The sequence below is a fragment of the Triturus cristatus genome, chromosome 10 (genome assembly GCF_964204655.1).
Source record: "Triturus cristatus chromosome 10, aTriCri1.1, whole genome shotgun sequence".
Taxonomy (NCBI): domain Eukaryota; kingdom Metazoa; phylum Chordata; class Amphibia; order Caudata; family Salamandridae; genus Triturus; species Triturus cristatus.
In genome coordinates this window covers 163516853-163539779 of record NC_140593.1, presented here as the reverse complement: position 1 = coordinate 163539779, position 22927 = coordinate 163516853, and the positions used below count along the sequence as shown (strand labels likewise).

Below are 22927 nucleotides of genomic sequence, written 5' to 3'. Positions count from 1 at the left end.
TCTTGATGGTAATGAGCCTGAATGGACAATTGTGCAGAGGGTCAAAGAGAGCGCACCTAAGGAAAGTGAGGACGAGACTGAGGTCCCATAAGGGCATAACGAAAGTAGTGGGAGGAAACATATGTTGCAAACCTTTCAAAAACCTATGGAAAATAGTAGATTGAAAAAAGGAAAGTTGGTCAGGCAACCAAAGAAAAGCAGAGATTGCAGAAAAATATCCCATAACAGTGCCCAGAGTAGCCATGCTGGGCAAGGGAAAGAACGAACTGGAGAAAGGGGGGCAGAAAGGGGACCAATGTGTCTTTCTGAACACCATGCCACAAATGTTGCCCAACGGCATGCGTAAACTATCTTGGTGGAGGGACGTCTGGCTGCCAAGATAATGATACAGACTTCTGGCAGAAGGTCGAAAGCAGTCAACTGTTGCCACTCAATCTCCATGCAAGAAGGCGGAGCATTGACAGGTTCGGGTGGAGAACCCTTACCAGCTCCTGTGACTAGATCGTCCTAAAGAGGCAGCCTGATCAGAGGACCAATGGCCATGCTCAACAGCTCGGAATACCAGACTCTCTGTGACCAATCTGACCAATCTGTGACCAATCTGGGGCCACAAGGATTACTTGGGCCCAATCATTCCTGATCTTCTTGAGATCTCTGGGCAAGAGTGGTAGGGGCGAAAAGACATTCAGAAGGCCTGAGCTCCACTCGAGACGAAAAGCGTCTCCGAGCGAGAGCAGCATTGGAAACTCCTGCACGCTGAACTGCTGACATTGGGCAGTCTCATCTGTGGCGAACAGATCTAACCATGGCTCTCTCCACTGCTGAAAGAGATCTTGTATCACCTCCTGATGGAGATGCCATTCGTGATCCGCCAGGCTTTGTTGGCTGAGATTGTCAATTCTGATGCTCTGAGAACCCACCAGATGTTGAACCATCAGAGAAATGCTCTGCTGTTCCAGCCATGTTCATAGAAGCAGGGCCTCTTGACGATGAGTCCACGACCCCACCCCATCCTGCTTAGTGCAGTACCACATGGCAGTGGTGTTCTCCATGCACACTTGCACTAGCATTCCTTGGATGGAGGGTAGAAAGGCTTCCAATAAGCATCGGATCACTCAGAGCTCCAACAAGTTGATGTGGAGCCTGGATTCTGCCGAAGATCACGGCCCTCTGATCTCTACCTTTCCCAGATGGCCGCCCGCCCCATCCCAGGAGTGATGCATTTGTGACTACTGTCAAATCAGGTTGGGGAAGGGAGTGTGGTCTGCCGTTGATCCAAGAGCAGTTCGTAAGGGCAGGTCCTTTGCAGTTCCCTCTGAGATCTGAACCATGTCGGAGAGATTCCCCTGATGCTGCGCCCACTGGAACTTCAAATCTCACTGCAGAGCCTGTATATCCCAACAGGCATGTGTCAGAAGCAGGGCGCAGGAGTCCAAGAGTCCCAGCAGCCTCAGAGTCAATCTCACCAAAATCCAGAATAGAGGCTGAAACATCAGCATCATAGCCTGAATATCCTGGACTTGAAGTTCAGGAGGATAGGCCCAAAACTGCGCAGAAACCACAAACAGCTTCGATGAAAGGGAGCGTACGAGAGGGAGTGTGACTTCGGCATCTTGATAGTGAACCCAAGCAAATGCAAGAGGTCCCCCAGAGTCTGGAGGTAGGAGACGTCAGCCTGGGGCGAGCGCTCCTTCAACAGCCAATCGTCGAGCTAGGGGAAGACTGTCACCCTTAATCTCCGAAGATGAACTGCAACCACCGCCATCACCTTGGTGAACGCCTGAGTGGCACTGGTAAGGTCAAAGGGGAGCACAGTGAACTGAAAGTGCTTGTGGCCCACCATGAACTGTAGGTAACGCATGTGGGCAGGCAGGATCGGAATGTGGAAATATGCGCCTTGCAAGTTTCAGGAAAGTGCCTCCTTTTGACATGGTCACCCTCACTTTTTGCCCTAGTACAGATGCTTTTCGACTGAAAGTGCCAGTGTTCTTTCCCTAAACCAAGGTACATGTTCAATTGCTAAAACAATTGGCAAGGACTTTAGCATTCCTGTAAGTCCCTAGTAAAATGGTACCCCTGGCACCAAGGATATGGGTACAAAAGAGGGTACCTGAGACCTGCAGCACCCTAAAGGACCCACACACAAACTGCATGGAGACTGCTATTGCAGGCTGCACGAAATAGTGCAGACCATTTTAAAAACACAACATGGCACACTCCCTGTGAGCCATTCCCATGCACACTGCATATACTATATGTAGCCCCTCCTCACAGCAGGCCTTAAAACCCTAAGGCAGGGTGCATTATATTATATGTGAGGACATATCTGCATGAGAAGATATGCCCCTGTGATGTCTGGTTCCATTGCCACGACACTGCAAATATTCAGAAAGCCATCTTAAGGAAACGTACTGAGCACTGGTCATTACAAGCTACCCAGCTACATAATGGCTTCACTGAAAATAATGGTGTTTGGTATCAAACACCTCGACTTGAGAAATCCATACTAGTGCCAGTATGTGTTATGTTATTTTAGTTTTGTATGGCGCACAGCTAGCAAAAAGGTTTCCCGGCACCAGCCTGATAGGAATGAAGAAAGCAGAAAAGTTACCTATTAAACAACCAATCCAATCCAAACAGGCTTTATTTGACAGATGTCATAAAAGCACATTCATAGAGCAAATACAACATAGGTGATAAGAATACAACATCAGCACAGTAAAAAATAAAGCCTGAACGGTAATACCTTGTCACCATATAAAAGAAGATCTATTAAACTTTAAGAATTCATTGACTTCAGATATTAAAACTTAATTTAAAACACAGTTAAAAATTCATTTTTGGGAATTGCAAAGCATATTTACACTAGGCTGGTTCACAAAATAGGCTGGCTTCTTCTATCTTATCTGAGTTAAGTACAGTTAGACGCTACTTAGTTAGCCTTTGGAGGGTGAAGGGAATTTATTCTTATGGCCCACAACCACCCCAGGAATTTAGCCATTTCTATGGCAATCGTTGGTAATGTGTCTATTCTAAGGATTCGACCAGCTTCACTAGCCCTACTTGTGCCTATGAGCTTACAGATTGGTGCCAACCAAACCCGACGTGGTGCATCGTACCCAGTACAAACAAACAATAAATGGGCCAATGACTCGTTACAAAGTTGACATACCGGACAAGTTTCATCAGTAGAATTATCTCATTAGGAAGTAAATGCTTTTAGTGGCAGTGTGCCCGCTCTAAACTGGAAGTATAATTTCCGTTCGAGCAGCTTTGTAATTAGGTCCCAATAGGGCTCCAGCCTTGGTATTGGTTTATTTTCCAAGAAACGTCCGGTTAGTAAAGTATGTCTCACTGTTCCTGAGCATGTTCACCTGGACCCTTCCCCAATATTTCTCCTTCAAGATCTTTTTAGTGGGAAATTCGGTATTTTTTGTGTCCTCCCACAGTGAAAACATACCAATAATTGCTAGACTGTCTCTCACCGACCAGAACCATTTTATTCGTTGAGAGTTATCTGCCCTAATTACTGCGAGAAACCCAAGCGCGTACACTTCTAGTTCGGGAGTAGTCCATAGCCTCCGCCAGTACAGAACGGGACGCAGTTTGGCTACATCTGCAATAGATTTCCTCCAGATCATAGTGTAACGGACAAGTTGGAGTGCTCTGTGTTAGCCTGGTGATTTTCCTCAAGAATCTATTTTCCGCTAGTGTCTGCGCAGAAAGATTCTCGCGCCGCCATAGCTCTGAGCCATACAGGGCTGAGCTAATAACTTTCAGGTTATAAATCTCGTGTACCGGGCTGATTGGCTTTGAATGAGATGAATTATGTTCCCTATGCAGGACCCCCGACAGTTGCCTGTGCTTAAGAGATGCCAGGTCAATCTGGTGGTTCCATTTCAAATCATCCTGAATATTAACCCCAAGATATATAAACTCTTTGACTTACTCTAGTGGCAATTCATTAATTAAAGAACAAGTTACTTACCTTCGGTAACGATGTATCTGTAAGAAACATTAGCTAGTTAGATTCCTCACACTAGAATATCCCCAGGCGTCAGACTGGATCCGGAAGATTTTTCGTCAGCAATACCCCTTGCGCGTCGCTAGGCGTCGTCTGCGGCTCCGCATCCGTCGTCGGCGTCGTGCGCCGGAATGACGTCGTCGGAGTACTTAGACGCCGCCCTCGCGCGCTGACGTCAGTTCTTGTACATAGCTTTCCGCGCCAGGAACGCAGAGCCATGCAAAAGACCGACACTGGTGCCAAAAATAAAATAAGATGTCAGTTCGCAGAACGGGGAGGATGGGTGGGTCGGTGAGGAATCTAACTAACTAATGTTTCTTACAGATACATCGTTACCGAAGGTAAGTAACTTGTTCATCTGAAAGAAACACGTTAGTTAGATTCCTCACCTTAGAATAGATACCCAAGCAATACCATCCCCGGTGGTGGGTCTGCGAACCAAGATCACACCAGAAAGTCCTGGAGGACAGAACGGCCAAAGAAGCCATCCCTCCGGACTTGGCTGTTAAGGCAATAATGCCTGGCAAACGTGTGTAGCGAAGCCCACGTTGCCGCCTGACAGATGTCCTGCAAAGGGACACCCCGTCCCAAAGCAGTGGTAGCCGCCGTGGCCCGAGTAGAATAGGCACGCAGCCCAACAGGAGGGTCCTTTTTTGCCAAGGAGTAACAAATTTTGATGCACAAAACGACCCACCGAGAGATGGTCCGTTTGTGCACAGCTTTCCCCTTCTTAGCACCCACGTATCCAACGAAAAGTTGGTCGTCCACCCGGAACTGCTTTGTGCGGTCCAGATAAAAGGAGAGCGTACGTTTTGGGTCCAGACGGTGGAGCCTCTCTTCCTCTTTGGAAGGATGCGGAGGCGGAAAGAAGGTGGGCAAGGTGACAGACTGCCCAAGATGAAATGGAGTCACCACTTTCGGAAGAAAGGAGGGACGAGGCCGAAGGACAACCTTGTCCGGATGAACAGAGAGAAAAGGAGGCTTTGAAGATAAAGCCTGGAGCTCACTCACCCGTCTAGCCGAGGTGATGGCTACCAGAAAAGCAGTCTTAAGCGTCAGCAGACGAAGAGGACAATTATGAAGAGGCTCAAAGGGAGCGCACATTAGAAATGTGAGAACAAGATTCAAGTCCCACTGAGGCATTACAAAAGGGACAGGAGGGAACGTGTGAGTAATGCCTTTTAGAAAGCGTGTAACTACAGGGGACTTGAAAAGAGAAGGCTGATCAGGAAGCCGCAAGAAGGCAGAGATGGCAGCAAGATAACCTTTCAAGGTGCCCAGGGCAGAGCCCTGCTGGGCCAAAGAAAGAAGAAAGAGGAGAACCTCAGAAAGAGGGGCGGAAAGGGGATCCACAGCCTTTGCTGTGCACCATGCCACAAATTTGTTCCACCGGCAGGCGTATACCGTCTTTGTGGAGGGACGCCTGGCTGCCAGAATGATATCACAGACTTCAGGAGGCAAGTCAAATGGCATCAACTGCCGCCGCTCAATCTCCACGCATGGAGGTGGAGGCTGGACAGGTTCGGGTGGAGGACCGTCCCCTGCTGCTGCGACAGAAGATCCTCCCGAAGGGGCAGACGTATCGGAGGATCGGTCAACATACTGAGTAGCTCGGGATACCAGTACCTTCGTGCCCAATCCGGAGCCACCAAGATGACTTGGGCCCGGTCGTGCCTGATCTTCTTCAGCACTCTGGGCAGAAGTGGTATAGGCGGAAAGGCGTACAACAGACCGCAACTCCACTCGTGACGAAAAGCGTCGCCGAGCGAGTGCCGCCTTGGAAATTCCAACGCGCAGAACTGCTGACATTGCGCGTTCTCTTCGGTGGCGAATAGATCTAACCAAGGCTCTCCCCACTGCTGAAAGAGACCTTGCGCCACCTCGGAGTTCAGACGCCATTCGTGATCCATCATGCACCGGCGGCTGAGTTCGGCTGCTCTGGCGTTCAGAGAGCCCGCCAGATGTTGAACCACTAGGGTGACGCCCTGGTGTTCCAGCCATGTCCAGAGGCGCAGAGCCTCCTGACAAAGGGTCCACGACCCCACCCCGCCCTGTTTGTTGCAATACCACATGGCGGTGGTGTTGTCCGTGAACACCTGCACGACACTTCCCCTGACAGAGGGAAGGAAGGCTTTCAGTGCAAGTCGGATCGCTCTCAACTCCAACAGGTTGATGTGGAGACGAGACTCCGCCGGAGACCAGAGGCCTCTGATCTCCGCCTCTCCCATATGGCCACCCCATCCCAGGAGGGACGCATCCGTCACTACGACATGCTCCGGTTGGGGAAGGGAGAGGCTCTTGCCCTTGACCCAATCGCGGTCCGTGAGCCACCACTGCAACTGCTGTGCAGTGCCCTCCGAGATCAAGACATGGTCAGACAGGTTGCCATGATGCTGGGCCCACTGAAACTTCAGGTCCCACTGCAGAGCCCGCATGCGCCGCCTGGCGTGATGCACTAGTAGGATGCAGGAGGCCATCAGCCCCAGAAGCCGCAACACTAGCCTGACCGAAACCCAGGATAGAGGCCGAAAGATGGGAATCAGGGCCTGTATATCCCGGACCCGCTGTTCCGGTGGATGAACCCGGAACTGCGCCGAATCGAGAACCGCTCCGATGAAGAGGAGCTTCTGAGAGGGGCTCAGGTGTGACTTCGGCACGTTGATGGAAAACCCTAGCAAATGCAGGAGATCCACCGTAGTCTGGAGGTGGGAGACGACTGACTGGGGCGAGCCCGCCTTCAACAACCAGTCGTCGAGATAGGGGAAGACTGGAACCCCTGATCTGCGCAGATGAGCTGCGACCACCGCCATCACTTTCGTGAACACCCGAGGGGCACTGGTGAGGCCGAAGGGGAGCACGGTAAACTGAAAGTGCTCTGGGCCCACCGTGAACCGCAGGTAACGCCAGTGGGCCGGCAGGACGGGGATGTGGAAATATGCGTCCTGCAAGTCCAACGCTACCATCCAGTCTCCAGGGTCTAGGGCAGCTAGAACCTGAGCCAAAGTTAACATCTTGAACCTTTCCTTCCGGAGGAAGGCATTGACGTTCCGGAGGTCCAAGATAGGGCGTAGGCCCCCTTTGCCCTTCTTGGGAACCAGAAAGTAGTGGGAATAACAACCACGACCTACTTCTGGGCTCGGAACGCGCTCGACGGCCCCCTTGGCCAAGAGGGCCGAAACTTCCTCGTGGAGAAGATTTAAATGATCCCCCGAGATACGGTGGTGCTGCGGTGGCATGGCTGGAGGGGTCGTCTCGAAGGGGAGGGAGTAGCCCCTTCGGACGATTTGCAGCACCCACCTGTCCGATGTGATGGACCGCCAGTGGAGCAGGTGATGGTGAACTCTGCCGCCCACTGGCGTGGAATGGGCCTGAAAGCTCGGACTAGGAAGGCTTTGAGGCGGATGCTGCCGGGGTGGATGTGGGCTGACCTCGTCGTCCTCCAGAACCGCCGCGGCGGAAACCACGTCCGCGACCGCGCGCAGGTTGGTTCTGCGGCTGGTGGCTAGGCGTACGTGAGGAGGCACCCCTTCCTTGGCCACGAAAGGGGCGAAAAGCGGAAGTTTGCGACCGCGGGCCGAGAGGCCCAAGGACTTGGCCGTAGCCCGGGAGTCCTTAAAGCGATTCAGCACACTGTCCGCTTTCTCGCCGAAAAGGCGAGTGCCATCAAAGGGCATGTCCATGAGGGTGCTCTGGACATCGCCCGAAAAGGACGTAGACCGCAGCCAGGCGTGACGTCTAAGCGCCACTGAGGTAGAAATCGCGTGTCAAGCCCACATCGGATAGCATGTCGCGCTGCATCCCTCCCATCGGCCAGAGCCTGGGTAAGTCGTGTCTGGACCTCCTCCGGACACAGGGGCAGCACGTCCTCCACCGTATCCCACAGAGAGTGGGAATAACGGTCCAAGAGGCGGTGTTCAAAGACCGCAGGCCCAAACTAAGGGAGGAGAACAGCTTTTTGCCAAACTGTTCCAGCCTCTTGGAATCGCAGTCCGGCGGAGCGGTCGGGAAGGAGGATTGGGAGATAGAGGCCTGGATAACCAGGCTCTCGTGGGTAGGGTGTTGGGACAGAAAACTGGGGTCGCCCGGAGCAGGGCGGTGGCGCCTGGCGACGTTCCTGTCCACAGGAGGAACTGTGGAGGGCTTGGACCAGGTGCCCTGCAGAACGTCAGTGAGGGCCTCATTGAATGGAAGCAGAGCCTCAGTGGAGCTTGCTGCAGACTGAAGCACCTCAGTGAGGACGTTAGTCCTCACAGCCACGGCAGGTAGCTCGAGCCCAAGGGCTGCGGCCGCCTTGCGCAGCACCACAGAGAAAGCAGCACCCTCCTCCGAAGCCACAGTCGGAGGAGAGATGAATCCAGTGTCTGGAGAGGTATCCAGACCACTGGCCTCCCCCAGTTCATCTGCCCAGTCCTGTGAGAGTTGAGCCTGAACGGCCATAGGAGCCTCGGACCCCTCCCATTCGCCCCCATCATCCGATTCCTGGTATGCAGGAGGAAGGATCGGAGCCGGGCGATAGACATAATGTGTCTCCAGCGGCGCCGAACGCGGCGTCCATCGACGCCGTAACGGCGCCGGGCCCGGAGCGGGGCTGAACTGGGGCTCGACGCCGAGCGGAGTCGGCTTCGGAGGTGGTACCGGAGTCGACGCCAGCGGAGGAGGCGTGACGAGGTCGACCGGCGTCGGCGGGGACTCGGGAACGGGTCCCTCGGGCACTTGTGGCGTCGAGGCCGGAGCCGTCGACGGCGCCGGGGCCGGAGCCGCCGGCAGGCAAGGTTGCCCAGTCGGGTCCGCGGGGCCCAAAGGCGCGCCAGCGGGCGTCGACGGCGGAGCCAGGTTCCTCATGGCCGAGAGGAAGGCACTGACTTCCGCCGGCGTCGCGTCAGTCCCAGGGACCGGTGGGTGTGGGGACTTGCGCGGCGCCTGCGGCTCCGCCGGAGCCGCGGGGGTGGAACCACCCTGACCCTTGGCCGAGTCGCGCGACCGGCGAGGGGAGTCCGAAGAGCGGTGTCGCCTCTTGGACTTCTTGGAGTGCTTCGACTTACCCGAAGACTTGGATCCCGACGATCGATGATGGCTGCGGCTCCGCGACCGATCCTTGGACCTCCTCCTGGACCGGGATCGAGAGGGGCGCGGAGCCGAGTGGCGAAGCTCGAGAAGCTTACGGGACCGCTCCCGTCTAGCCTTCGAGGTCAGGGCCTTGCAGTCCGAACACGACGCCGCGTCGTGGTCGAGGCCCAAGCATTAAAGGCACCGGCGGTGATGGTCCGTAACCGACATCAAGCGGCTGCAGTCAGCACAGGCTTTAAAACCAGGCATCCTACCGGCACCGGAGTCGAGACAAGATCAAAAAGGATCGAAAAAAGTTAGTCAAAAAGTGGCTAAAAGGGGTAGCTCTCCCGGATCTGCGCTTACTGGCGCGGAAAAAAGAAGAACTGACGTCAGCGCGCAAGGGCGGCGTCTAAGTACTCCGACGACGTCAGTCCGGCGCACGACACCGACGGCGGACGCGGAGCCGCAGACGACGCCTAGCGACGCGCAAGGGGTATTGCTGACGAAAAATCTTCCGGATCCAGTCTGACGCCTGGGGATATTCTAAGGTGAGGAATCTAACTAACGTGTTTCTTTCAGATATACCGCCTTTATAGGCTCTATGCGAATTAAAGACCATTAGTTTAGTTTTCTACACATTGACCTCCAAGCCTTGCTTCGTACAAAACTCATCGAAAATAGTTAGAGCTCTCTGGAGACCACTAGAGGTCTTGGAGATGATCAATGTGTCGTCCGCGAACATTAGTATGGGGATTTTTTCACCTGCCAGATTTAGGGCATCCGTGGGGACAGATCTCAAACACGACACTATTCCGTCAATGAATAGGGAAAATAAGGTCGGCACCATCACGCATCCCTGCCGCACTCCTCTCTCTACGGGGAAAGATTCAGTGACATCCCCCTGCTTGCCCCATCTAATTTTGGCAGTATTGGCTCATGCAATCTAATAATGAGTGTAAGTAGTTTAGGGGGCATGCCCAGTTCTTGTAAAGTACCCCACAGTTTGGCACGAGGCACAAGATCAAACGCTGACTTAAGATCAACGAAAGCAGCGTACAGACTACCCTTGCCCAAAGTCACCGTGTTCCAATATAGCATGGTAAACCTAAACACTTGATCAATAGTGCTTATATAAGCCCTAAACCCAGCTTGCAGTGGAGATAAGACATTAAATTCCTCAATCCATTCTTGTATTTTGTTAAGCACTAAGTGCCCCATTACCTTCTGTAGGCACTCAATTAAACTGATGGACCTATAGTTCCCTGGGCATGATTTGTCCCCTTTTTTATGAACCGGAATAATTTCCGCTCCTTTCCAGGAGGCTGGGACTGGGGCTCCCTGAGCAATGGCATTAGACAACAGTAGGATATATCGGCACCATCTATCCTTGTCATACAGGAATACGTCCCCGAGGATGCCATCGGGGCCTGGAGCCTTTCCTGGCGTTATGGTGTTGAGTGCTGCTTCCACCTCCGCCCTGCTAAAGGCCCCGTCCTGATAGAATGATATGGTTATAGTACCCACTTCTTCAACTCTACTTGCAGCATAGTGGGGTTTGAAGTGGTTCACCCAGTCAGTCTGTGTCACATAATTTTGGGGCTGACTGGCCTGCCCTCCTCTATCCCATTTGTACACATTCCAGAACTGTTTAGTGTTATTAAACAACAAGGTTTTTAACTCTTTGCGAAAATTAACATAAACAGTTTCCTTACGGAGTAAAAGGGGTAGAGTATTCCACAAAATCGGGCCCAAACAGGCAAAGGAGCGACCACCCATCCAGGAAAGTTTGATCCTAGGAACTGAGAATTTTGCTTGCGTGTTGGAGAGGAGAAGGCGGGACGGTAAGTAGGGGCAGACTAGAGCTTTCAAATATTGAGGGGCCACTCCAGAGTTAATCTTGAACATGTAACTCAAGGCTTTAAACTTAATGCGATTGTCAATCTTGAGCCAGTGGAGATCACGCAGAGAACTAGAAACAGAGGCATTTCTGGGAATCTGGCAAAGCAATCCGGCGGGTGAATTCTGTACCACTTGCAGCTTACGTAGCACATCTTTATTGGCTCCCAGGTAGAGGATGTTACCGTAATCTAGTCTGGAAGTAATAAGAGCTTGGACTACTGTTCGCCGAATGGAGCTAGGGAGCATCCAAATGATTTTATTAAGCCATTTAAGAATGGTGAAACCGGTTGCGGCCACCTTCACTGCTTGTTGATGCATTGATAACCCTATCGTCAATGATAAATCCTAAATTTCGGACTTGGTGCGTAGGAAGGGGCAGGGCACCCATTTCAGCAGGCCAATGAAGAGGGCCCATGAGGTCCTTATTTTTTCCAAAAATCAAAACCTCAGTTTTGTCAGCATTCAGTTTAACCCCTTGTGTGCTTATGACGAGCCCAGCTTGTCATGAGGCACAGTGGAGCTGTGCTCATGACGATCTGGGCTCGCCATAACGGTCGCGCTCCGCCCACGCGCGATTGATTCCCCGCCTGTGCGGGAGAATCAATTAGTGGGCGGAGTCGTGATGAGCTCAGCTCGGCATGAGCACAGCTCCACTGTGCCTCATGACGAGCTGGGTTCGTCATGAGCACAGCGCTGCCGCCTCCCCCCCCCCCCGCGCCACGGGGGAATTACCCCCGCGGCGAAGGGGTTAAGAAGGTTGGCTTCCATCCAAGGTGCAATATTCCTTAGCCCGATCTGAAGAGCAGATGTTTCAGATGCTTTCTCTGCAGAGAGAGAAAAAATAATCTGCGTGTCATCTGCATAAGAAAACCGAGACAGACCAGAATCTTCAGCAATTTCTGCTAAGGGTCTAACATAAATATTAAACAGCAAAGGGCTGAGTATCGAGCCCTGAGGCACCACATAAGGAGAGGAATGGGTTTCAGAGGAGGCCATATGGGAAAAGACCTGGAATGTGTGCTCTGTGAGAAAAGAGGTGAGCCAGTTGAGTGCAGGATCAACAACCCCTAGAGAAAATAAGGCTTTTAGTAGGCCGATGTGCGACACCGTATCAAACGCGGCGCTCAGGTCGAGTAATATAAGGGCCACCGTATCACCCTTATCCAAGTGGTGGCGCAGCATTTCAGTAACTCCCAGAAGAGTAGTCTCAGTCGAAAAACCGGCTCTGAAACCTGATTGGGAGGGATGTAAAAAAAAATTGAGTTTCGACAAAGTGGGATAACTGTATATTGATGTATTTTTCCAAATTTGGAAAAACCAGGCAACAATGAAATATGTCTAAAATTAGAGGGCTGTGGAGGGTCTGCGTTAGCCTTCTTAAGAAATGGAAGTGTTTCCACTCTGGTGGGACCTTGGCTTCTAGAAGGGAGGCATTCAGGAGGTCCATAATTATCCTAAGCACGGGCTGTTCAAGCTGTCTTAGCACCGTGATAGGAAGAAGGTCGCAAGGAGAACCCAATTTAATGCTACCAATTAGACGCTTAAAGGAATTGATATCTAAAAGTGACCAGAATCCCAGTTTATTAATAAAATCAGAATTCATGCGGTCAACATCGCTGGCCATCTTAACAATCTGTATAGAGGTGGATGCTTTCTGAGTGGCGACCATTACCGTGTGGTCATTCAGTGCAGAGTACATTTTCTCTACTTTAGTAATAACAAATTTAGCAAGGTCCTCGCATTGGTCTCTATTTAAGATAGGAGGACTGGCCTGAGTATTAGAGCCAGACAGTTCTTTGACAGTCCTAAATAGAGTTCGAGAGCAGTTTAGCTCGCTGGAGATAGTAGAAGAGACATACTCGGCACGAGCTGTCCTACATAAAGAGTGCTAATCTCTTACAGCCATTTTATATGTAAATTTAGTCTCAGGTGAGTAATTCCTCCTCCAGTGTCTTTCCAGTGCATTACATTTGTTTTTCTCTGTTTTTAGTGTCTCGGTAAACCAAGGGGCTGGCGGGCGATGGTTGTTAATCCTTTTAATGGAAGGTGGTAAGCAGATGTCACTAGCTTTAAGAATCCAATTGTGGGGTTCTCATCCAGGGAGGAAATGGAAATAGGTTCAATAGTAGGCGCGTCGTTTGATAAGCACTCATTGAAGGTCTTAATATTCAATTTTCCACAGTTCCTCGATTTTTTCTTTATGTCAGGAGAACTAGCAGACTGGTAATTGGGAATTTTTAACCTGAAACCAATAGCAAAATGATCGGACCAGCACAAAGGGAGAGCAGGAAGACATTGAATATTAGGTAAACTGGAAAAGATGGGATCCAGTAAATGGCCAGCAACATGGGTGTAACCAGAGTTGCAAAGCATGATATTCAATGTAGACATGTCAGAGATGAAGGTGGTGCTATGCGTACATATCGCGTTTTCAAGATGAACATTTTAATCTCCCAGAATGGTAAAGTTGGCTGCTTTGAGAAAGTAAGGGGTGATAACATCAGTGAAATATGTAATACAAGGACCAGGCGGCCCGGGGGGCAATAAACTAAAATGCCAGAGAAGGTAAATTGAGGGGTCAAAGCAAGTTTAAATAAAGCCGCCTCACAGCCCGTGAGAGATAACTCTTCAAAAGTGCATTAATATGACTTATTAAAAATTATGGCAATACCACCTCCAACTTTAAGCTTCCTATCCCTTCTGATAATAGCATAATTAGATGGCAAGGCTAAAGCAATATCCGGGCCTGAGCTTTTGTGAAGCCAAGTTTCAGTAAGGAAAATAGCATCAGGGTTTTCATTAGATAAGAAATCAAAAATGTCGTCACTATGTTTAGGAAGCGAGCGGCAGTTAATACTAAAAAAAGGCGAGGTCCTTGGTGGTAGGCATGCTAAGAGGAGATGCCTACCAGATTTGGCATCAGATTTGTCCTGACATGCACCCAGAGGGCAGCTCAGAGGTGCCCCCCTGAATACTAGTTTCTTAGTGTGCTGGCTGACTGGTATAGTCCAGTCTGCCACAACAGATAGGTTTCTGACCCCCTGCAGGTGAGAGCCGAATCTATGAGGTCAGAAACAGTGCCTGCTCCTCCAGCAGGATGGCTAGTGTTTTAGCACATCAAGGCCAGAGGCTTCAAAGAGTATATAGCCTGCGATGTGCGACGCTGGCTTCCCCCAGACCTGGTAGGAATCACCCCCTGCCCTAAGGCCCATTTGGGAACAGTACAGAAATTAGCTAGTCAGGAGGTGATTTCACTCTCAGGCTAGTCACACCCCTAAGGTGGGCTAACTGAACTGAACAACAATAGAAGGGTTCCACAGTCTTGTTTTTAGTGGAACTTGGAACTCTGGGTCAGGTTTATGCCCACTCTTCGCAGGAAGTGGTCATAAAGGGGCGGTAGTAACCCCAGGCATAAGTAGCCTATTGGCTACTAGCTTACATGCACCTAAATTCAGTATTTAGGTGGCCGCCCTAAAACCAGGAACTCAGATTCATCTGCTGGGAAGAGGCGAAGGACCAGGAACAGCCGAAAATGCAAGAACTGTGGACCAGCCCAGGATTTGGCGCAAAACCCTGCTTGCCTGCTGCTGCCCCAACAGTTGCAAAGACCCGACTCGTTCTGCAGCTGTTCAGTCTCTTAAAGCATTGAAGGGCTGCCAGAACTTCACCAACCAGTCAGCATCTGCCTTGAAGTGGAGGAGCCACTTCCCTGCAGTCTTCAGGCACTGACCGCATCTGCCCAGTACATCGTTCTGCTGACTACCAGGTCCACTGAGAAAGGAGCACCCCAAGAAGAGGACTTTGTGGCTCCCACGGGTCATCTCCATCCCCCAAACGAGTCTCGAGCCGCTTGTTTTTTAAAGCATACATGTGAGTCGTACCTGTCTCAATAAAGCGGCCCTTGGCACTCACTTATCTGTTAGCAGTCAAGATGCCAAATGCCCTGGAGAAGCTGCAGGTAGTCCTGGCAATGCCAGCACAGACCAAGACTGGGACCAGGACTGGAGGTCGTGACGACCATTACCGTGGCCTATCGACATGCCTGCAGTTGCGCACTGCACTCACTGCTCTGTTGTATGGCTGTTGTCTTGACACTGACAGTAGTTCCTCAAGCAAGTCACAGCCACCAGGGCGTGCACAAGCCTCTGTAAGTTTATCATTATGGGCATATCAAGGGGCATGGGTGACAGGAAGATGGCTGGGAAATGCAGACAAATGCTGTTGACCGTTCAAAAGGAAAACAACAGCGAGAACAAAATACTTGCTTATTTTTTAACAGTTTTTTGTATGTGTTTATGTCATTTCCGTGTCACAGCCAAATGGTACTTTTTTACTGATTTTGTCTATTTAATTTATGCTATTTTGGACACATTTACTAAGCACATATAGCTGGAGCTGTAGGGGCTCTATATTTTTTTGTGGGATGGCAATACTGAACTTTATAATGACTTATTGTTTACTTTATAATATTACTTTGGCATTCACTGAGCGCATGTAGTAGTAGCTCCAGTGCTGCAGGGGCCCTGTATGAGTAGGTATCGGTCTTTAAACAAAAGTGCACCCGTGTGTACCATAGCTATTGTTTAAGCAATGCGCTGCATGTAAATTAGCTTAAAGCTCTCAGCTGCGGGAAGCAAATATTGTCATCCCCACATCCTGACTCTTCCTGAGAGAAGCAAGTCAAGGATTACATGTCTAACAGTTGACTTATCTCTCCTTCCCCTCTTTCATCTTCAGTTTGAAAGGAAAGCGTGATTTGATAAAAATCAGCTAGTTGTAATTTTACGTTCCCCTGCAGGAAAGTTCACTGCTGCAGTCCTTTCCTTAAAGTTCATCTTTCAGCAATGGGAACACGCATCTTAACTATTTGCACCTACGGCACCAGTTAACAATCTCTTTCTCTCGAACACGTGCTCCTAGTGCATTATTTTATATGGCCTGTTCTAAAGTATTTTGTAATTAGTTTTAGATTACAATAAAACTAAAGCAAAAACTAGAGCTCGCTCTGGGGATTAGCGTCTCAGATGTTAGGTGTGGTTTTTGGCTGGATGATGTCACTTTTTGAAAAAAGGAATCAGCCCTGAATAATGTGACAATTAGCAGAGGCAACACTTTTCTTAAGGCCCAGGACTATTTCCCAGCTGCTCGTGTAGAAAAAATTGATCTTTATATGAAACAATTGTCCTTAGGTCTATTTTAACCCAGTTATGCCTCTAATTACTCGCATTATCACAGCATAAAGCTCTATATTAAAACAAGCATTTGCAATGCAAAAGGTCTCACATTTGTGAGAGTTTGAGCTATTGGCATTGTAGATAAAAGTGCCTTTAATTTATGTGTTTTGAAAACATGCAAGCGGTGCATAAAATATGCACTTTGTACTTATAGGCCTTGGTTATGAGAAGCAAGGCTGGCACAGCCTTGCTCCTCGTAAGCAACTACTATAAGTACCAAGTGCGTTTTTGCATGCCACTTGCAGATTTTCAAAACACAAATACAAGGCATTGTCATTTACAATGTCAGTAGCTCAAACTCTTGCAAATGCGAGACATATTGCATTGCAAATGCTTGTTGTTTTTGTTGACTTCTCAGTCAAAACACTAGGTGGCTGGTTGAAGGGAAGTAAGGTGATGGGCTTTATAGTTTACTTATGAAAGAGCATCTGTTAAGTAACTGTAATTCAGAAAAACTGCATCAGTACTTAGCGGTCTTAGGGTTGGTCTATTACCAAGAGCTGGGGAAAAAGGCAGAGCACTGGGTCACAACAAGGGTGTCCAGAAAGACCAATGGTGGGGGTGACCTAAAGAAAGGGGTTACCAATCCTCTCCAGGGAAAAGATGTGGGACACAAAGGGGAAAACCCCCAAAGAGTCTTCTAAAGGCCCCCAAAACCCTGTTCAGGATGGTGGGACCAGAGACACTTCCCAATCAAAGGGTGGGTACCAGGATAATAAGTGGATCCCAAAAAGGCTTGGTGTTTCAAATGTAAGCAAAATGGATACCAATCTGGGGACTCTCCTGCCCCAAAAAGGCTCCCACTACTACAGCACCAACAGGAGTTATAAGTCTCCAGATTAGATTCTTGGTGTACCCTGACCAAGTCAGAGAGCACGCTGAAGTGACATTAGTCTCTGAAGAGGGTGGATATCACTTCCTTGGTTGTCTAGCCCAGTCACCTGGAGAAACACAGACAAAAGCCACATATAAATGGGGTTGAAGTAGGAGCACTGAGTGATACAGGTGCAAGTGTCACCATGGTGACTGAAAAGCTGATATCCCCAGAGCAGTACTTAACTGGAAAAACATATCCAATTATCAATGATGATAACATTACCAACGTTCATCCCAAGGCTATGGTAACCTTAAAATTGGAGGGTTACTGGCCAAAAGAAGGTGGTCATGTCCTCTGCAATTCCAGTAGAATGCCAGTTAGGCAGTGATCTGGAGACCTCAGAATGGGATGAGGTAGAGATGAAAACCAAAGCATCCATGCTGGGAACACCGGAATGGATGTGTGTGAAAACCAGAGCATAGAGCAAAGCCCAGGGTGAAAAAGAGGAAAAGAGGAATTGAAGCCTGGGATAATGATCCAATCCACTAAGAGAAAAGGTAATAAGGCTAGGAAACCAACTTCTCCTGAGATTCAAAAAGCATGTGTATCTACAGCACACACACCAGCTTCTCCTGAGATACAAGCTCAGGTCCCCTCTCCTCAGAGAGAAAACCTGTCAGCCCTCGAGGGAACTTGCGGGCCAGGAACTTAGGCCTTACATGGCTGAGCTCCAAGGCCCAGGGGGACCCTCTGGGGAAGATCTCTGCCAGGAACAGAGGACCTATCCCACTCTTGAGAGCCTGAGACAGCAAGCTGCTGAACAAGAGAAGGAAGAATTCAGAGGCTTTAACTAGCCCTATTAGGAGGGACTCCTCCTTTACACTGAGGCCAGGGACCGCAAACCTGGTGCCACTAGGAGAGCCTCAGCAGTACAGGGAGTTCCTACTCACCTTAGCATATGACATCTTCCTAGCTGGGCATCTGGAGTACGATAGACACCTACTTCTATCGGCCATGTATGTCCCAGAAAGTGAAAGAGTTTTTGCAACTCATGTTTTACCTATCAAGCCAGTGCCAAGACAGGTAGCAAAACAAAGGCCCACTTAATTCCACTACCAGTTGTTGGGGTCAACTTTGAGAGGGTAGGGATTGACATTGTTGGTCGTCTTGACCCCCAGACAGCATCAGGAAAAAGATTCATACTGGCGGTAGTGGATCATGTCACCATGTATCCTGAAGCAATTATACTTATGATTGTCACTGATCCTGCAGTTGCCAGGGCCCTCATAGTATCTTTACAAGAGTGGGCTTCCCTAAGGAGGTGGTGTAAGACAGAGGTAGTAACTTCATGTCTGGTTACCTAAAAAGTCATGTTGGCAGAAGGTGGGGTGACATATAAGTTTACCACCCCATATCACCCACAAACCAATGGTCTGGTTGAGAAATTCAACAAGACCATGAAACGCATGATCATGGGACTCCCTGAAAAGCTCAGAAGGAGAAGGGATGTCTTACTGCCATGCCTGCTGTTTGCCTACAGAGCGGTGCCACAGAAAGGAGTAGGCTTTAGCCCCTTTGAGCTTCTGTTTGGCCATCCTGTGAGAGGTCCACTAAGTCTAGTACGGGAAGGCTGGAGATAGTAGGTTATGTGCTTGGACTTCATTCCAGAATGGCTAAGTACATGGAGAAAGCCAATAAAAACCTTGAGGCACGCCAAGAGCTCCAGAAGCAATGGTCCAACCAAAAGGCTGCACTGGTGGAGTTCAAACCAGGACAGAATGTATTGGTATTGGAGCATGTGGCACCCCGAACCCTTAAGGACAAATGGTGTGGTCCCTACCCTATCCTAGAAAGAAAAGGGGAGGTAACCTACTTGGTGGACATTGGCACTACCGTGAGCCCACACAGCTTCATCCATGTGAACCGCCTTAAACTCTTTCATGACTGGGATGATGTGGCCATGCTCATGGTCACCGATGAGGATCAGGAAGAAGAGAGTGAACCTCTCCCTGACCTCCTCTCCCACAACCATAAAGATGGGCCTGTTGAGGGATTTGTCTTTTTAGACACCTTCACTGTCCAACAGCAAACTGACTGAAGGCAAGTCCTGGGGCAGTATACTGAGCTATATCCTTTGACCCCATGTCAGACAATCTGGTCAGCCTACCTGTCAAAAACAACATTTACAGGCAGTCTGATCAAGTCGAGGAGAATCATCAGAGCTGAAGTCAGCAAAATGATGGAGTTAGGGTTGACTGAACCCTCTTAAAGTCCCTGGGCCAACTCAGAGGTCTTAGTCCCCAAACCTCATCCCAAGTGTGGTAAATCAGAGCTGTGGTTTCGTGTGGACTATAGAGGTCTCAATGCTGTAATTAACATAGATGCACACCCTATCCAAAGAGCTAATGAATTAATTGACAGGTTGGGTGCAGTCAAAGTTCTGAGTACTTTTGATTTGACATCACAATATGGACAGATTGGTCCAACCCTGGAGAAAAAGAGAAATCAGCATTCTTGACCCCAGATGAGCATTACTAGTTGCCTGTCCTCTTGTTGTTTAGTCAACTAGCAATGAGATCTCAATGTCAGATGCAGTTATGTCCCTATTCATCCTAATTCTACCTTTGCTCTGACATAACATTTCACTGTAAGATACTAAAGGTGAGACATCATGACCTACTCTGCTAAGAAAGGTGACGTGATGCGTTTCTAAGTACACTTAGGATGGCTTCACTAAGAACAGAAATAATGACAAGGGAGACTGCTTGACCGTCTTGCTCATTAGAGAGTTCAATGACTGACGCATGCCACACTAGGAGGGCAATTTTTTTCATCCATTAAGAGGGGATGTAATTGGATAACAACAACAAAATTAGGACTAACTTGTGCTTATTAACGAGTTTAGTGGGTGTGTTTTTTTAACTTCCGTCCCCTCATACAGGTTTTAGGCAAGAGAGTATTCTTGTACTTTAAGATAAACTATGTATTCTCATCACACATGCTTATTTTGCACATGACAACACCTCCAACAAGCGCTATTCGTTAGTATTGCTGAATCCACATACTTATGTTTTCTCCTTCAGATAGCAGAGCATAGTAGAAGTATTTCAGTCACTATAGTCAGTTCAGACATGAAAGTCTGTGGTAATTTTTGGACAGTAAATAGATAAGAGAGCGACTTGAAAGATTGACTAACGCAGCAAAATCCAACTGGCAAGTTTTCAAATGTGACTGAACGATTGCTACTATTTTGAGTTGTTGACTGGGTTTGCCCGAGGTCAGAGAACATATTTATTCAGGGACTGAAACAGTTATCACTTAGCAGCCTCTGCAACTTTACAAGTAAGGCAAAACACAAGTAAAAAAGAGAAATTCTATTTAAAAGGAAAGAAATGAAGAAAATAGTGCAATCTAAAAGTTAATCAGTTATTAATAAATGTGTACTTTGAAACAGTGAAAAAGCTTTCACCTACTTCATAGTATACAGGATGTACAGGATATCAGCCTGGTCCTGTAAACTGGGGCACTCTCGCAACTGACCAACCAGTGCCTTGAAATCCACATTCCCAGCAGTGTCTTTAGGGAGGTGCAGCTCGGCGGTTATATTCGGGACCTTGAAAAAGAATCAGAAGTCAATAAATCTGAAAGCTCATTAAATAGGAGATGCAAAAATTGTATCTTCACTCTTTGTAATTTCCATGAGCATCGACGGATAGCCCAAAAGGCACAAGGTTTAGGGCGGCAGCACTAAGGGGCTCTAGAATGCAACACCAACAACATGGACACCTCTGGTGAAGAATAGCAAATACAATGATACAATGCCAGCAAGGGAAGACAGGCACAAGCCAGAGTGGTTCACCTAGTGGCACCTATGTGAGAAAACCTGTCCCATCTACATTTAACTAAAACACAGACTGCAGCAATGTACGCCTAAAGTACCTTTAAACATTAACATTTGTCTGTGTGCATAGAAAGAACCATGGCAATGGATAATCAACATCAGTACTATGGTTGAATCACCCGTCTACATCATGAGGCTTAACATGGTCCAAAATCAAGAGAAGTCACATAATAACACCACCTGATGTGCACTTCCTAGCAAATGGCAAATAACATGGTGGTCACAGTCTGGGCACCAAAAAGCAAGTACCAACATCCTTTACGCCACATAGAGACAGACTCCTAATTGCCCCCTCAGCTTCAGACATTTATGGCTTGCCCTCCAAAATCAAATTGAGACGCCTACTGGGAAACTGTTGGATATTCTGCTCAAACGCTGCACAGAGATTCACTATGCATATCAATAAACCTAGACTTCATGTACTAGTGCTGTTCCTCGAGATCTTTTAAAAACAAAATGTTTCTAAGCTAGAACCCAAACAGTAAAAGAGATTTAAACAATTTGTTTTGTGCTGGCTCGTTTAATTCTTGGCTCAAGTGCAAAATAGGCTGATTTACTAAAGACAACTTCTCCTGTGCATAAAAACTGACCATGAATGAAATAGATAAAAAGAACAAGGGCAGGTGAAAGCATAGGCTTATTGAAAAGAAAAATTTACTTACAGGGTGTGCTATCAGTTGAGCATAATATTTCCGTCAGCCTAAGGTAATGCGTGCAAATCTAAAATTCTAACCAACTCAAGTCTGCCTTACCTTCTTTCCCGTTGTGCAGAGTATTATGTTTTTTTAGTTCCCTTTTCTTTACAATATGGCTCAGATGCAACAAATGTCCTTTTCAGACTCCTTCTCAAAATACTGTTCCCATATGGCAAATTGCAGAGGCAAACCATGACATGCAAACCTGAATTCCTGACTTTTATGCCACCAGACCAATCAACTTGTTCATGCATATTTATTAGGTAACATCAGACTGTTAGTTCTTAAAAGGGTGGAGGTGGGATCCCCTTTGGTAGGCGTAGGGAGCTTGAGAAGCCGAATTGCACCAGGTGATTCCTCCGCACAAGTAATTGGAAGAGGTCAAATCTACGGGACAGCTGGGGAACTGCTATAGCCCCGAATGTAATAAAGCACAAGTTACGTACCTTCAGTAACGTTATATCTGTAAGAGACATTAGTTAGTGATAGATTCCTTACCTTAGAATTACCCCCAGGCATCAGACTGGATCCGGAAATTTTTCGTCAGCAGTACCCCTGCGCGTCGGAAGGTGGCGTCGTGCGGCTCCGTGTCCGTCGTAGGCGTCATGATCGTTGGGATGATGTTGCGGCAGCTACTTAGATGCCGCCCTCGCGTGCTGACGTCAGTTCTGTACACGGCTTTCTGCGCCAGGAACGCAGAGCCATGCAAGATACTGAGCACTGGTGCATTGAAACTAGGGCCCTGAAAGGGATGACCTTAACCCTAGAAATCAGTACGCAGAACGGGGAGGATGGGTGGGGCAGTAAGGAATCTATCACTAACTAATGTCTCTTACAGATATAACGTTACCGAAGGTAAGTAACTTGCGCATCTGAAAGAGACACGTTAGTGATAGATTCCTATATCGACAAAGAGCTGGTCATCCACCCGGAACTGTTGTGTGTGATTCAGATAAAATGAGAGCGCGCGTTTTGGGCGGGTGCGAAGGCGGAAAGAAAGGCGGAGGCGGAAAGAAAGTGGGCAAGGTGATAGTTTGCCCGATATGGAAGGCGGTAACAACCTTTGGCAAGAAGGAAGGACGAGTGAGAAGCATAATCTTGTCTGGATGAACAGACAGAAAAGGATGTTTACAGGAAAAAGCCTGCAGCTCACTCATGCGCCTATCGGAGGTGATGGCCATCAGGAAAGCAGTCTTTCAAGTCAGTAAATGAAGAGGACAGTTGTGAAGCGGCACAAAAGGAGAGCACATCAAATAAGTAAGAACCAGATTTAAGTCCCACTGCAGCATCACAATCGGAATAGGAGGG

The 22927-nt window shown here is 48.6% G+C and overlaps 1 protein-coding gene across 3 annotated transcripts in view; it reads right to left on the bottom strand.

Annotated features, from left to right (window-relative positions):
- The window catches only part of PHKA1 (phosphorylase kinase regulatory subunit alpha 1), a 1109231-nt gene that overhangs the window by 404478 nt on the left and 681826 nt on the right, over window positions 1-22927 (bottom strand). For all 3 annotated transcript variants that reach the window (XM_085630734.1, XM_085630735.1, XM_085630736.1), the window contains exon 21: window positions 20497-20636. In XM_085630734.1, the coding sequence (XP_085486860.1) occupies window positions 20497-20636 (140 nt within the window). The remainder of the gene's footprint in view (window positions 1-20496; window positions 20637-22927) is intronic.